At 44.4% G+C, this 12,657-nt stretch overlaps 1 protein-coding gene across 18 annotated transcripts in view; it reads right to left on the bottom strand.

Annotated features, from left to right (window-relative positions):
* The window catches only part of cep63 (centrosomal protein 63), a 102,378-nt gene that overhangs the window by 78,036 nt on the left and 11,685 nt on the right, over positions 1-12,657 (bottom strand). For 14 of the 18 annotated variants that reach the window (XM_085990867.1, XM_085990864.1, XM_085990865.1 and 11 more), the window contains 4 exons: positions 11,153-11,336; positions 8,413-8,508; positions 6,877-7,032; positions 4,970-5,083 (listed from right to left, as the gene is read on the bottom strand). In XM_085990867.1, coding sequence (XP_085846993.1) covers positions 4,970-5,083; positions 6,877-7,032; positions 8,413-8,508; positions 11,153-11,336 — 550 coding nt within the window. The remainder of the gene's footprint in view (positions 1-4,969; positions 5,084-6,876; positions 7,033-8,412; positions 8,509-11,152; positions 11,337-12,657) is intronic. The other 4 variants (XM_085990875.1, XM_085990876.1, XM_085990879.1 and 1 more) reach the window with 2 other exon arrangements.

The raw sequence follows: 12,657 nt of genomic DNA, 5'->3' as shown, positions 1-12,657 counted from the left end.
GGATAAGGGGTAAGCCATTTAGGACTAAGATGAAGAGGAATTTCGTCACCCAGAGAGTGGTGAACCTGTGGAATTCTCTGCCACAGAGGGCGGTGGAGGCCAGTTCATTAAATATATTCAAGAAGGAGTTGGATATATTTCTTGAGGCTAAAGGGATCAAGGGATATGGGGAGAAGGCAGGGACAGGGTACTGAATTTGGATGATCAGCCATGATCTCACTGAATGGCGGAGCAGGCTCGAGGGGCCGAATGGCCCACTCCTGCTCCTATCTTCTATGTTTCTATCCACCACCTGCCCCACCCAAACCAGCGCAGTGGCGATGTGACCTTTATCACCAGATCACACATTTATCTCCCCCCACCTGCTCCTCTGGTACATTCTCTTTCTTCAAGCACTTCACCATGCTCCAACCCTCTTGCCTTTCCTTTAAAATCCGAATTTTCTACCATTCCTCTGCAGCCACATCCCAAGTTTCTCCCCAAGATATCCTGCCTCCTTTCCTCCCTCAGCCTCTGCCGTGAGCAACTCCTCGTCCTTGGTAATTTCAACTTCTATCTCCACTCTCATACGAATTTGATTAAGGGACAGAGTACAGAGAGTAGCGTTAAATGGTTATTTTTCATACTAAAGGGAGGTATACAGTGATATCCCCCAGAAGGTTGGCATTAGGACCACTGCTCTTTTTAAAATATATCAATCACCTGGTCTTGGATATATAAAGAGCATCATTTCAAAGTTTGCAGATGACACAAAACTAAAAAAGTAGTAAAGAATAAGTAGGATAGTAGCAGACTTCAGGAGGACGTAGACAGACTGGTGAAATCGGCAGGCTCGTGGCAGATGAAGGGTGAAGTGATGCATTTTGTAAGGAATGAGGAGAGGCAGTATAAACTAAATGGTACAATTTTAAAGGGGGTGCAGGGACGGAGAAGCCTGGAGGGGTTACGTACACAAATGTTTGAAGGTGACAGGACAAGTTGATAAGGCTGTTAAAAAGCTTTTTAGACAGGAGGTATCGAGTACAATGTTATGCTAAACCTTTATAAAACACTAGTTATGCTCTAGCTGGAGTATTGTGTCTATTTCTGGGTACTAAACATTAGGAAGAATGCCATGGCCTTGGAGAGGGTGCACAGGAGATTTGCTCAAATGGTACCATGGATGAAAGACTTCAGTTATATGGAGAGACTGGAGAAGCTGGGATTGTTCTCCTTAGAGCAGAGAAGGTTAAGGGGAGTTTTAATAGAGGTGTTCAAAATTATATTGGTGTTTTGATAGTGTAAATAGGAAGAAACTCTTTCCACTGGCAGGAGGGTCAGTAACCAGAGGACACAGATTTAAGAAAATTGGCAAAAGAATCGGAGGCGAGACGAGGAGAATTTTTTTTTATTTTTTTACTCGAGTTGTTATGATCTGCAATGCACTGTCTGAAAGGGTGGTGGAAGCAGGTTCAATAGTAACTTGAGAATTGGATAACTACTTGAAGGGGAAAAAAATTACAGGGCTATGGGGAAAGAGCGGGGGAGTGGGACTAATTGACTAGCTGTCTCAGAGAGCTGGCACAGGCACGATGGGCTGAATGGCCTCCTTCTGTGCTGCATCATTCAATGATTCTAACTAGTCACACTGTATTTAGACCCTCCCACCAATGGTGGTGCTGTAGAACCTCAGTTTTGCATCTCCCTGCTCCTCAATCTGCACGGCAAAGAAATTCCCATACTCCAAACTACTCGACTTCTGTGCTTCTCAAGCTGCCCAAAGTTTGGTTATTGACATATAAATAATATAAAATCAAAGTATTACATAAAAATAAGGTCTGAATGTACACCCTTAAAATCAGAACTGAATTATGTCTGCATGCCCTGGTCCAATTATGCCCACCCTCTAATCCTAGTTCACCTGAAGATTACACTTGATGTCGACTCCCTGTGTGCAAGGCCAGGCGAGATTGGCTAGTCCAGCATTATTCCGTTAAACACTTCTTTTCTAAGTTAGAGACTGATAAAACTGGCACATTCAAGTTGCTGTCAAAGGAAATACATTATCTTTTCTAATTAAGCCAAGAGCACAGTACAATAACTCAGCATTCATTTAGCTTAAAGACTACACAACTTTAACGAACACGAATATTTTGAATACTTAGTAATTTTACACATACTGTGGCTGATCAGTGGATTAAATGGACTTCTGTTGAAAAGAAATTCAAAAACAGATTTGGGTAACCCAACAAGCCTGTTATTAATAGAAATTTCAACTCCTGGTACACAGGTCAATCTGACTCACAGGAATTTATAGTAATAATAAAAGCATAAAGGGAGAGGGTAATAGAATTTGTTTCATGCAAAGGGTCATTAGGATATGGACACATTATAGAAATTGTTTTTCCAAAGTCAAGCCAGTCGCAGCTTTTAAGGGGGAATCAAATCCTTGCCCGACAAATATTAAACTGGGATTGGAATAGCTATATTTGCCGTGGAGCTAGCCCCAGCACAGTCACACTTGGCTGAATGGCCTCCTTGAGTGCAGGAATGTCTATGACTCACCACTGAAGGGGACACTCAAGCTCCATAAAGCTTCCCCATTCAGCTGCCCAGCTCATGTTACCCTATAACTAAAGCTGTATTTGTACTGTGCTCAATGGGATAACTAGGGAGGCTGGCCTTCACACAAAAAACGAGTCTCCCCAGTGGCTGCTTTTGCAAATCCGGCACGTTTGTTCCAGGGCTGGCACCAGCTGTGTGAAGCCTACCAGTTGGGGGCGCCAGTGCCAGTACTTAACGTAATCTAAAAGCAGTTTAACAGACCACCAGTGGCCTCAGGCATTTAATTTGCTACAAAGACCCTTAACTGAAACAATCCAGCATCTAAACATGCCAATGTGGGTTCAGCTTCAAACAGAATTATCAGACATGGTCCCAGCAACCATTACTCATTGCCTTCAAGTTATCACTCCATTGTATCCCAACATTGAAGCAGCCAATTAGGATTCAATTGTTTCCATTTTTAAAGACATTAGAACTGTATTGCAGAAAACTATTTGCATATTTGGTACAAAGCTGTGAAATTATTCAACAGTAACAAACATTCCACCTGAACTTGAAGTTGAGGCTTCAGATGTCCAAAGGCAAAGGTGTGGCGTGTACATTTTGTAATAATGATAAAATAAAGCCATGCCAGCAAATATATACTTGCACATTATTTGCTCGTAATCAACTGTTCACTCCTTAAATCATATTAACATCGCTTGTCCTGGTCAAGTTTCAGGATTTCTGACTATTTGGCCTTGGTGGAATTTATATAAAAATTTGACATCAAGTTAAATTGAGCTCACAAGCGGTTAAGTTCACTGTACATAACTGATGGGAAACGTGGATTGGATTCAGACAAACCATCAATTGAAGTGGGGCTTCCTGCACACCAATTCAACCCAAGGCAATGGAAATTCATTTAACCAATTCAGTGAACACAATCCATGTGGACACTATTATGTTTGGAAGGCCTATTTAATTAAGGCCAGCATGAGGTAGTTGCAAGGAACCCTCACATAGGAGGGTGGTAGGCAGTTTACTTGGCAAGTCAGCTGGCCAATCCCTGGACATGTTGCAGTCAGGTGCGATTTACCATAAATGTTGCTCTGTTTGCTCACTTAGTCTTTATAAAATAAAGCAGCTTGATGATTTATATTTGGCCTCATCTCACTAAAGTCTTAATCAGTGCACTTTTCGAAAGATTGGAGAAGGCACTCAAGAGGTTAACATATCCAGTTCTTATAACAAGTACAGGAGCAAGGATGTCTTACTACAGTTATACAGGGCCTTGGTGAGACCACACCTGGAGGACTGTGTGCAGTTTTGGTCTCCTTACCTAAGAAAGGATATACTTGCCATAGAGGGAGTGCGGCTAAGGTTCACCAGACTGATTCCTGGGATGGCAGGACTGTCGTATGAGGAGAGATTGGGTCGACTAGGCCTGTATTCACTAGAGTTTAGAAGAATGAAAGGGGACCTCATTGAAACGTATAAAATTCTGACAGGGCTAGACAGACTGGATGCAGGGATGATGTTTCCCCTGGCTGGGGGCTCTAGAACCAGGGGTCACAGTCTCAGGATACGGGGTAGGACATTTAGGACTGAGATGAGGAGAAATTTCTTCACTCAGAAGGTGGTGAACCTGTGGAATTCTCTACCACAGAAGGTTGTGGAGGCCAAGTCACTGAATATATTTAAGAAGGAGATAGATAGATTTCTAGACGCAAAAGGAGTCAAGGGGTATGGGGAGAAAAATAGAAGATAGGAGCAGGAGTAGGCCATTCGGCCCCTCGAGCCTTTTCCGCCATTTAATGAGATCATGGCTGATCATCCAAATTCAGTACCCCGTCCCTGCTTTCTCCCCATATCCCGTGATCCCTTTAGCCTTAAGAAATATATCTAACTCCTTCTTGAATATATTTAATGAATTGGCCTCAACTGCCTTCTGTGGTATTGGGCACTAAATGTAAACTCCCAATCAAACGGGACATGGGGTCCACTTATTGGCGTGCTCGGTGACACTGAGCCAGAGAGAATATCTAGTGCTGACCCAAAATCTGTAACGTGGACATTCTTGCAGTGATGTAGGGCACCACAACTGGCGACCATTACCGAGACACCCATTGCCAATAAATGACAGCAATTCCAGCTAACAATACTATATAAATGATCCCAAACTCTGCAGTATGTGTAGGAGAGATATCGGATGCTTGGGAGCCATTTCCAAACAGTGACGGATTGTATTCAAATAATTCGAAACCAGTAGAGAGCAGGGAAGGATTTTCATGTCTCATGGGTGTGACCGTTCCTAGTCAGCAATGCTCTCTATGCAATTTGTATTTCTTTTCAAATGATGGAAGTGCCCAAGGTGCCAAAAGCAGATTCTAGCATGCACAAGTCAGGTTGTTTCATGTAGCCAAATATTGATCAAGTGTTGTACCTGTATGGCTTCGCACTGCTCTAACAGCAGCAGTCTCTCTGCATCCAGCAATGCCACCTGCTGCTGATAATGAAGTCTCTGATTCTCCCAGTCCAGTGACTTCTCTCGAAACTCCTAAAATCAGAAATGCTTTTTGAAACTCAGTAAATGAGAAAAATACACCCAGAATGAAAGGAACCCACATGGAAACAATCGCACAATAAACTGGGCCAGCAGTGGATCCACTTGATAAGTATCGGACAGGGGCTTTAAAGGTTAATTCTTCAACGTTTTTAAAGCCTTATGAAATTTGGAATAAAACTTGTAATGGTCAACTGCTGCACTGTCATCTTTCGGACGAGATGTTAAACCGAGGATCAGGCTGCCTTCTCAGGTAGACGTAAAAGATCCCATTCCACAATCTGAAGAGCAGAAAAAGGGTTCTCCAATATTTATCCCTCAATCAACACCACAAACAGATGATCAGCTCATTATCACATTGCTGTTCATGGGAGCTTGCTGTGTGAAAATTGGCTGCCGCATTTCCTACATTACAACACTGACTACACTTCAAAAAGTACTTCATTGGCTGTGAAGCACTTTGGAACTTCCTGAGGTCATGAAAGGTCTTTTCCTTTTCTTTATTTCAATTCCTATTTTATCAAAGGAATTATATATAATCTCATCAATTATATTAAAATACTGGGCTGATTAATTATACAAGTAGCAGCTGCCACATCCACACACTTGCAGCAATCGGGTATCTCAGAAACAAGCTTTTTATTCATCGGGATTCATTCCTGAAACACCAGCCTGCGCTGCAGCAGGACACCACAAGCCCTTTCAAACATTTTCAGAGAACTGCAGTCAGCATTTGCTCACATGGATTCATTCAGGTGTTCCAGGCTCAAGAGAACAATGGCAGCCACTTGGCTCTGGAGTCAGCAACTGTTCAACTGACATAGTCTTTCTTCTGAGGTCACATAACTGGCTGATATTAAGCGGTTAGCCAGGTGACCATTTCAAGACTGCTCCAAACACAGCAAGTCCAATTTTGGCAGAATGACAGAAACGCACTCACATTTGTACCCAGAACCTCAGGCAGGCCATCCGCCATCCCACAGGGAGCAATCAAAGGAAGATTCACTTTTAAAAAGAGTTACTTCTAATGGCAGCTCAAACATCTGCTACTGCAAAGTTCACAGTACACTTAGATTTGCAAGGATGATACCAGAACTGAGAGGGTACAAGTATCAGGAAAGACTGAACAGACTGGGGCTCTCTTCTGTAGAAAAGAGAGGACTGAGGGGTGACCTAAGAGTGGTCTTTAAAATTATGAAGGGGCTCGATAGGATAGACGTAGAGATGTCGTCTCCACTCGTGGGGGAATCCAAAACTAGGGACCATAAATATAAGACAGACAGTCAGTAATAAATCAAATAAGGAATTCAGGAGAACCTTCTTTACCCAGAGTGGTGAGAATGTGGAACTCGCTACCACAAGGAGTGGTTGAGGTGAATAGCATCGATGCATTTAAGGGGAAGCTAGATAAGTACATGAGGGAGAAAGGAATAGAAGGCTATGCTGACAGGGGGAGATGAGTTAAGGTGAGAGGAAGCTCATGTGGAGCATAAACACTGGCATAGACCTGTTGGGTCAAATGGCCCGTTTCTGTGCTGAATTCGACGTTATTCTATGTATTTAACTTTACTTAACTGACTGATAACGCATCCGTGTCCATCTACAATGGCCCACGATGTCAAACTCTTAATTCCATCAGAAAAGTCAGGTAAGAGCCGAACAAAACAAAAAATGTACTGCGTACCTAGTGAATCTTGGCAGCTGAAAATATTGCTGAAACCTTGAGAAATACTGAATAATCCAAATGCCCAAACCAAACAAGCTAAATTTCACACAGGGTCATTTACCTCGACCTTCCTGTTCAGCCTGTTCAGTTCGGATACGTCCTCCTTCTCCTGTCTGTTCTTCACGTTCTCCCTCACTTCTTTCAACTGCCGTCTCTGCAACTTCTCGTAGCTTTTCTTCAGTTTCTCGATCTGAAAGCATGAAAGTTTGAATGCAGGCTAAAAGTTGATTGTTTTGAGAAAATGTATCCCCCCCTCCCCACTTTTGCAGCCTGCGTGTTACCATGCCACCTGCAGTCACCGGTGAGATGGGCAGGCTAGTTTCAGGGCTCCTCGGTGAACACTGCAGCAAGTGAGCTGAGCCATGGGATTTTCCAGACTGAGTCCCAAGACACGATACCTTACTTTAACACTGAACTCCATCTCATGGCAAGAGAATAAACAAAACATCCCCATCTCAGCTAGCCTTGTGGTGGGGTACAGATGGCATTAGCCTCTGCATGCCAGATTTGGGGTGGTGTGAAGAGAGGAAAAAAATCAGCTTGGGCTCCTGATGCTATCCAGCAAACCTAAATGGCAGCATGCATGTCTGGGCACCAAGCGAGGACACAGCTGGCTTGGCTTAGATGTTTCCTCGACAGTCACCGTCTAAGCTCACATATATAGAATAGAATGGCCAGGTGTGAGTGAGATGCCTATGGACCTGTAATCCTGCAACTGTCAGCCCCTTTGATAGAGGAGGGAAATGGGAAATGGGATCCTGCATCTAGTCCTGTTAGAATTTTATAACTTTCAATGAGATCCCCTCTCATTCTTCTAAACTCCAGTGAGTACAAGCCCAATCGACCCAATCTCTCCTCATACGTCATTCCTGCCATCCCAGGTATCAGCCTGGTGAATCTTCGCTGCACTCCCTCCATGGCAAGAATATCCTTCCTCAGGTAAGGCGACCAAAACTGCACGCAATACTTAAGGTGTGGTCTCACCAAGGCCCTGTACAACTGCAGCAAGACATCCTTGTTCCTGTACTCAAACCCTCTCGCTACAAAGGCCAACATACCATTTGCCTTCTTAACCGCCTGCTGCACCTGCATGCTTACCTTCAGCGACTGGTGCACAAGGACACCCAGGTCTCGTTGCACTTCCCCTTCTCCCAATCTATTGCCATTCAGATAAGAATCTGCCTTCCTGTTTTTGACACCAAAGTGGATAACCTCGCATTTATCCACGTTATATTGCATCTACCATGCTTCTGCCCAATCACCCAACCTGTCCAAATCATACTGGAGTTTCTCGGCATCCTCCTCACAGCACACACGCCCACCCAGCTTTGTGTCGTCTGCAAACTTGGAGATATTACATCTAGTTCCCTTGTCTAGATCATTAATATATATTGTGAATAGCTGGGGTCCTAGCACCGATCCCTGCAGTACCCCACTAGTCACTGCCTGCCACTCGAAAAAAGACCCGTTAATTCCAACTCTTTGCTTTCTGTCTGCCAACCAGTTCTCTATCCAAGTCAATACCTTGCCCCCAATCCCATGTGCCATATGCAGCAGTTTAAAAAAAAAGGAATTTTATGTAACGTTTTGACACTACCTCTTCCCGAAATATGTTCAGCTGTGCTTCATACTGCACCACTATATCATGTTGAACCTTTTCATTGTCTTGCAACTGCTGTCGCAATAGCCCAACCTGAAAGACAGAAAAAATACTTCTTTGATATTTGCGTATAAGAACGAGGAATATTGATATGTAATCCAAAGAGTACAGTTTAGTTATTACCCACAGTCTGGGCTCTTCAGTCCCAGAGTTAGTAAATTCACTATTTAAATATGGATTCCTGACAGGCTCACCATATTGGAGCAACAAAGTACTAGAGCAGGCTGTAGCAGGATGGGGAGAGGAGGCAGGAAGGAAAGAAAAGGGGGTGGGGAAAGAGGAATCCCAAACACAATTCCCCATACAGCAAGTTAATCTCAGCAGCATTTTCAAAAAGAGATGACAAGCAGATGACTAGGTACTTCACCACAGGGGGAAATAAGGCTGCTTTTATTTGTTCTTAAGATGTGAGCGACACTGGAAGACCACATTTATTGGCCATTGCCAGTTGCCCTGAGAAGGTGGTGGTGGTCCTTCTCCTTGAACAGCTGCAGTCCTTGTGGTGATGGTGGTCCAATGATGGTGTTAGCTAGGGACCATCGGCGTGAGAGTCGCTCTCAACGTTCTCACGCACATCTCCAAAAAAAATAACAGGATAACCATCACCTTCAGCTTTAGGGTTAGGCATGACTTCGACACAAACAGGAGAAGTGAGGGAGATGAGAAGAGAGTGGGCGAGAATTTACTGAAAACATAACAGAGTGTGAAAGACGCACACCATTATTAATGTGGGAATCAGCCAGAAACTTCTGGGTAGTTAGAGATACCCTGTGAATTGCGAATCGCCACAAGTTGCTGGACGATTTGCACCGTTCCGCCGTTAGCTTTATGAAAATGGCATTTCACCATTAATCTCCCCGTGGGTTTCATGAAGTTGCTGCATTTGCACATTAATGGCCCGTTAAACTCACTACAGAAAGCTAAGTCTAATAACTAATAGCGCAGGTACCCTTTTAACAAGCTAATCATCAATAATGGCTGCCAATAAACCTCTCTGCCCAGAAAGTGAACAATTAAAAGTGTGGAGTCTCATTCCTTCAGGTAGTGAATTGTTGTTGGAGATTTTAAAAATGTCAAATTATAAAATTCACACTTTTTTCTTACTTTTCTTTTCTCTCTCTCTCAATCCAATCTCTTTCTGTACCTGATCTGACATTGAATTCACCCACTCTAATTCATCCTCCTTCGCGGTCCTTCCTCTGCTTATTTCTCAATCTGAATTCTCATTGGTCCCATTGTTTACTCAGGTCCCAAATGCCCTGCTGCCCTTGATGCACCGTTACCAGCTCGTACTTCCAGCAACTTTGTGGGCAAACATTTTTGGAGCTGAAGGCTGCAGGAACGAGTCTAACTAACAAGACATGCCATGAGATGCCCTGCTCCAGCAAATTCTGGGCCATTGAGCGCCATTGTGACATCCATGTTTCATTGTTTCCCAGATTAACGCCAAGTGTCCCATCAGACACTGAAAGCCACTGAGCTCTATCAAGTTGGTGAATAATAACAAGGATTGATAATTCGGGCGAAAATCATATTAGCATTGCCAACTGAGCGATGGCCAATTTGTAAGAAATACATAGCAGTTTGAGATATTAACCAAAGTGATCTCACTGAGTTACTACTGTACTTGAAAGTCTACAACCCCTAAGCAATGAAGGTATCTGGTCATGCTCAACACTACAAAACACAGGCATTAGCCAGTTTCATTATTAATTCTCTTTACTTGGACACAATTTGAGCAGCGCAAAAGGTGATTTAAACAGTACTTCCTCTTGAAACCTTTGCAGTAAAGAATGGACTACAATATAAAGCACGAATGCCACCTAGAGGCACAATTAAGCACTCAGTGCAATGGTAAGCTAACTTTCTGCTGCATATACAAGATGAAAAGCAAATATAGCAGGAATGACTTTCCAAAGTGAAGCACTGCACCGATCCAGTCACAAGCAGCTCTGACTGCAGTAACCCACCATTTCAGGACTCCGTCTCACCAGGGTGCCTATCAAATACAGGTCGCAATCAACTTCAAAACTAAGTGACCCCAGTAAGCTACGTAGCCCCTCAGCAGTGACATTTCAGTCATTAATCTCCCAGTTACCATCCAGGACTCAAAGGATACTGGCTTTCACTGGCACTCATTAAAAACTTTCTAATTAAATTCATATGGACATGTCACACTGCTCACACTTAAGTTCTCTTTTAAAGGCCAATATTGTCCCAATGGGGAGCTTTCCAGCAAGTGCCCCCCACCCCCCTCGATCACGGCCAGAGACCCTCCTCGATCACAGCCAACCCCCACTGCCCCGCCCTGCCCCCCCACCCACCGATTGCAGCCAGAAGCCCTCCCCCACCCAACCCCCTCGATTGCGGCCACAACCCTCCCCACCCCACCCCCTTTATCGCAGTCAGAAGCCCTCCCCCACCCTCCCCCCTCGATCAAGGGCAGGGCCCCTCTGCCATCCCCCCCCCCGTGGCCAGAGGCCACACCCCGATCGCGGCCAGAACCCCTCCCCCACCACTTCTCCATCGTGGCCCGAGCCCCCCAAGATCATGTTTATATCATAATCCCACAGGGATTGCAGTATCCTCCTCTTGTGGACTGAAACGAGTGAGCAGCCAACTTGTAAGTTTGCATAATCGCTTTCGATTGCGGTACGGAGAGAAGTTTTGCACCTACCTCCGCGTGTTTCTGGTCAAGCAATAATCGAATGGCACTAAGCTCCTGTTCTCGGACCTTCAGCCTGGTTTCCACTGACTGGAACTGCACTTCCCATTCAGACTTCTTCTGGGCTACCATGATATCGATCTGCTTCATCAGCTCTTGTAATTCAGCCTCGCAGGTGGTAAGGGCACTTCTGCAACTTGATTTAGTCAAAGCCAGTAGAATCAGAGAGAGAAAGAAATTCAGAAGTTTACAAACAGATTCCATTCTTTAATGACTTGGGGTGTAAAGGCACCATCTAGTGAAACACTGAGCCACAGGGCCTGGAATGTCAATGTTCATTCTTGGTCTGTGCTGACCTAGTTGTGGGGTTACAACTGGCCTCAGAGACCCTGGCCAAGGGAGGGAGGAACAACAAAATTAGCCAGAACCCCTGATCCTGAGCGCTCTGCAGTGAACCTTGCTGGAAAGCGGGTGTGCAGACGTACACGAGGCCAGGACAAGGCTCAGTTGCGATACCTTCTACAGTCAAAAAAGTTGCTGCCTTCACTCATGCGCTCGCACTGTGTGTGTAGGCTCATGTGAGGAACTGCTACTTTGGTGAAATACTAGAGCACTGTTGATTCAATAGAAATATACCCAGTGCCTTCAACAGAGGAAGCGAAAAACAAATTGTCAAGAAAAAGGTTTCTTCACAGCTTTTCTCAGTTATTTAGGTTAGTTTCATTCTTGCTTGTTATCTTTCAGTTTTCTATATGATATTTCTCATTGGCCCTTAATGTGGTGACTTGTGCAGGGGAATATTTTATAGGCAACAACAATGCTTCAAGTGGTCATTTTTCACATCTCAACAGTAAATTATAACCTATTCGACTGTCGGGGCCATCATATCTAAAGGTAACATCATGGTTCTGGTACTGGACTAACAACCCAGAGGTTGAGTTCAAACCCCACTGTGGCAAATTGGGAACTTGGATTAAATAATCTGGTCATTTGTGGGCCTGCTCCAGAAAGAAGGACCATGAAAGCTGGTTCACTAATGTCCTTTAGGAACGAGAATTTGACACCTTAAGTGGTCTGGCCTACGTGACACCCGTCCCACACCAAGTGGTTAACTCTTAATACCCTCAGGACAATTAGGAAGACAACAAATGCTGCATTGGCAGCATCACGCACTTCCCAAGAACAAAATTTAAAAAATCCCTGTCCACTTGAGCACAAGTCCAGCTGAGGCAACAGTGGATCCACCACAAATACAATCTCATGACCCAATCCTTGGATCAAAGATGTCAAGACCAACTGCAGAATTACTGAGATGGACCAGGAGTGAAACCCATACCTTTCCTCATTACAGGAAACTTTGGTTTAACCGGAGGTTGTATGTCCGGAAAACTCGCTCTACCGGCAGAATTCACCCCCCGAAAACAGCGCCTGAGTAACCGGCAATGTTGCCGGTTCCGAGTCCGAGTCTCCAACGGTTGCCGAGTTCGTCAGTGGGGGTAGTTCTACAAACTGCCACT

Source organism: Somniosus microcephalus, chromosome 6 (genome assembly GCF_052327205.1).
Source record: "Somniosus microcephalus isolate GS21.2 chromosome 6, FLI_Smic_1.0, whole genome shotgun sequence".
Classification (NCBI taxonomy): Eukaryota; Metazoa; Chordata; class Chondrichthyes; order Squaliformes; family Somniosidae; genus Somniosus; species Somniosus microcephalus.
The sequence above is the reverse complement of the archived record's forward strand: the minus strand, read 5'-3'. Positions and strand labels throughout refer to the sequence as shown.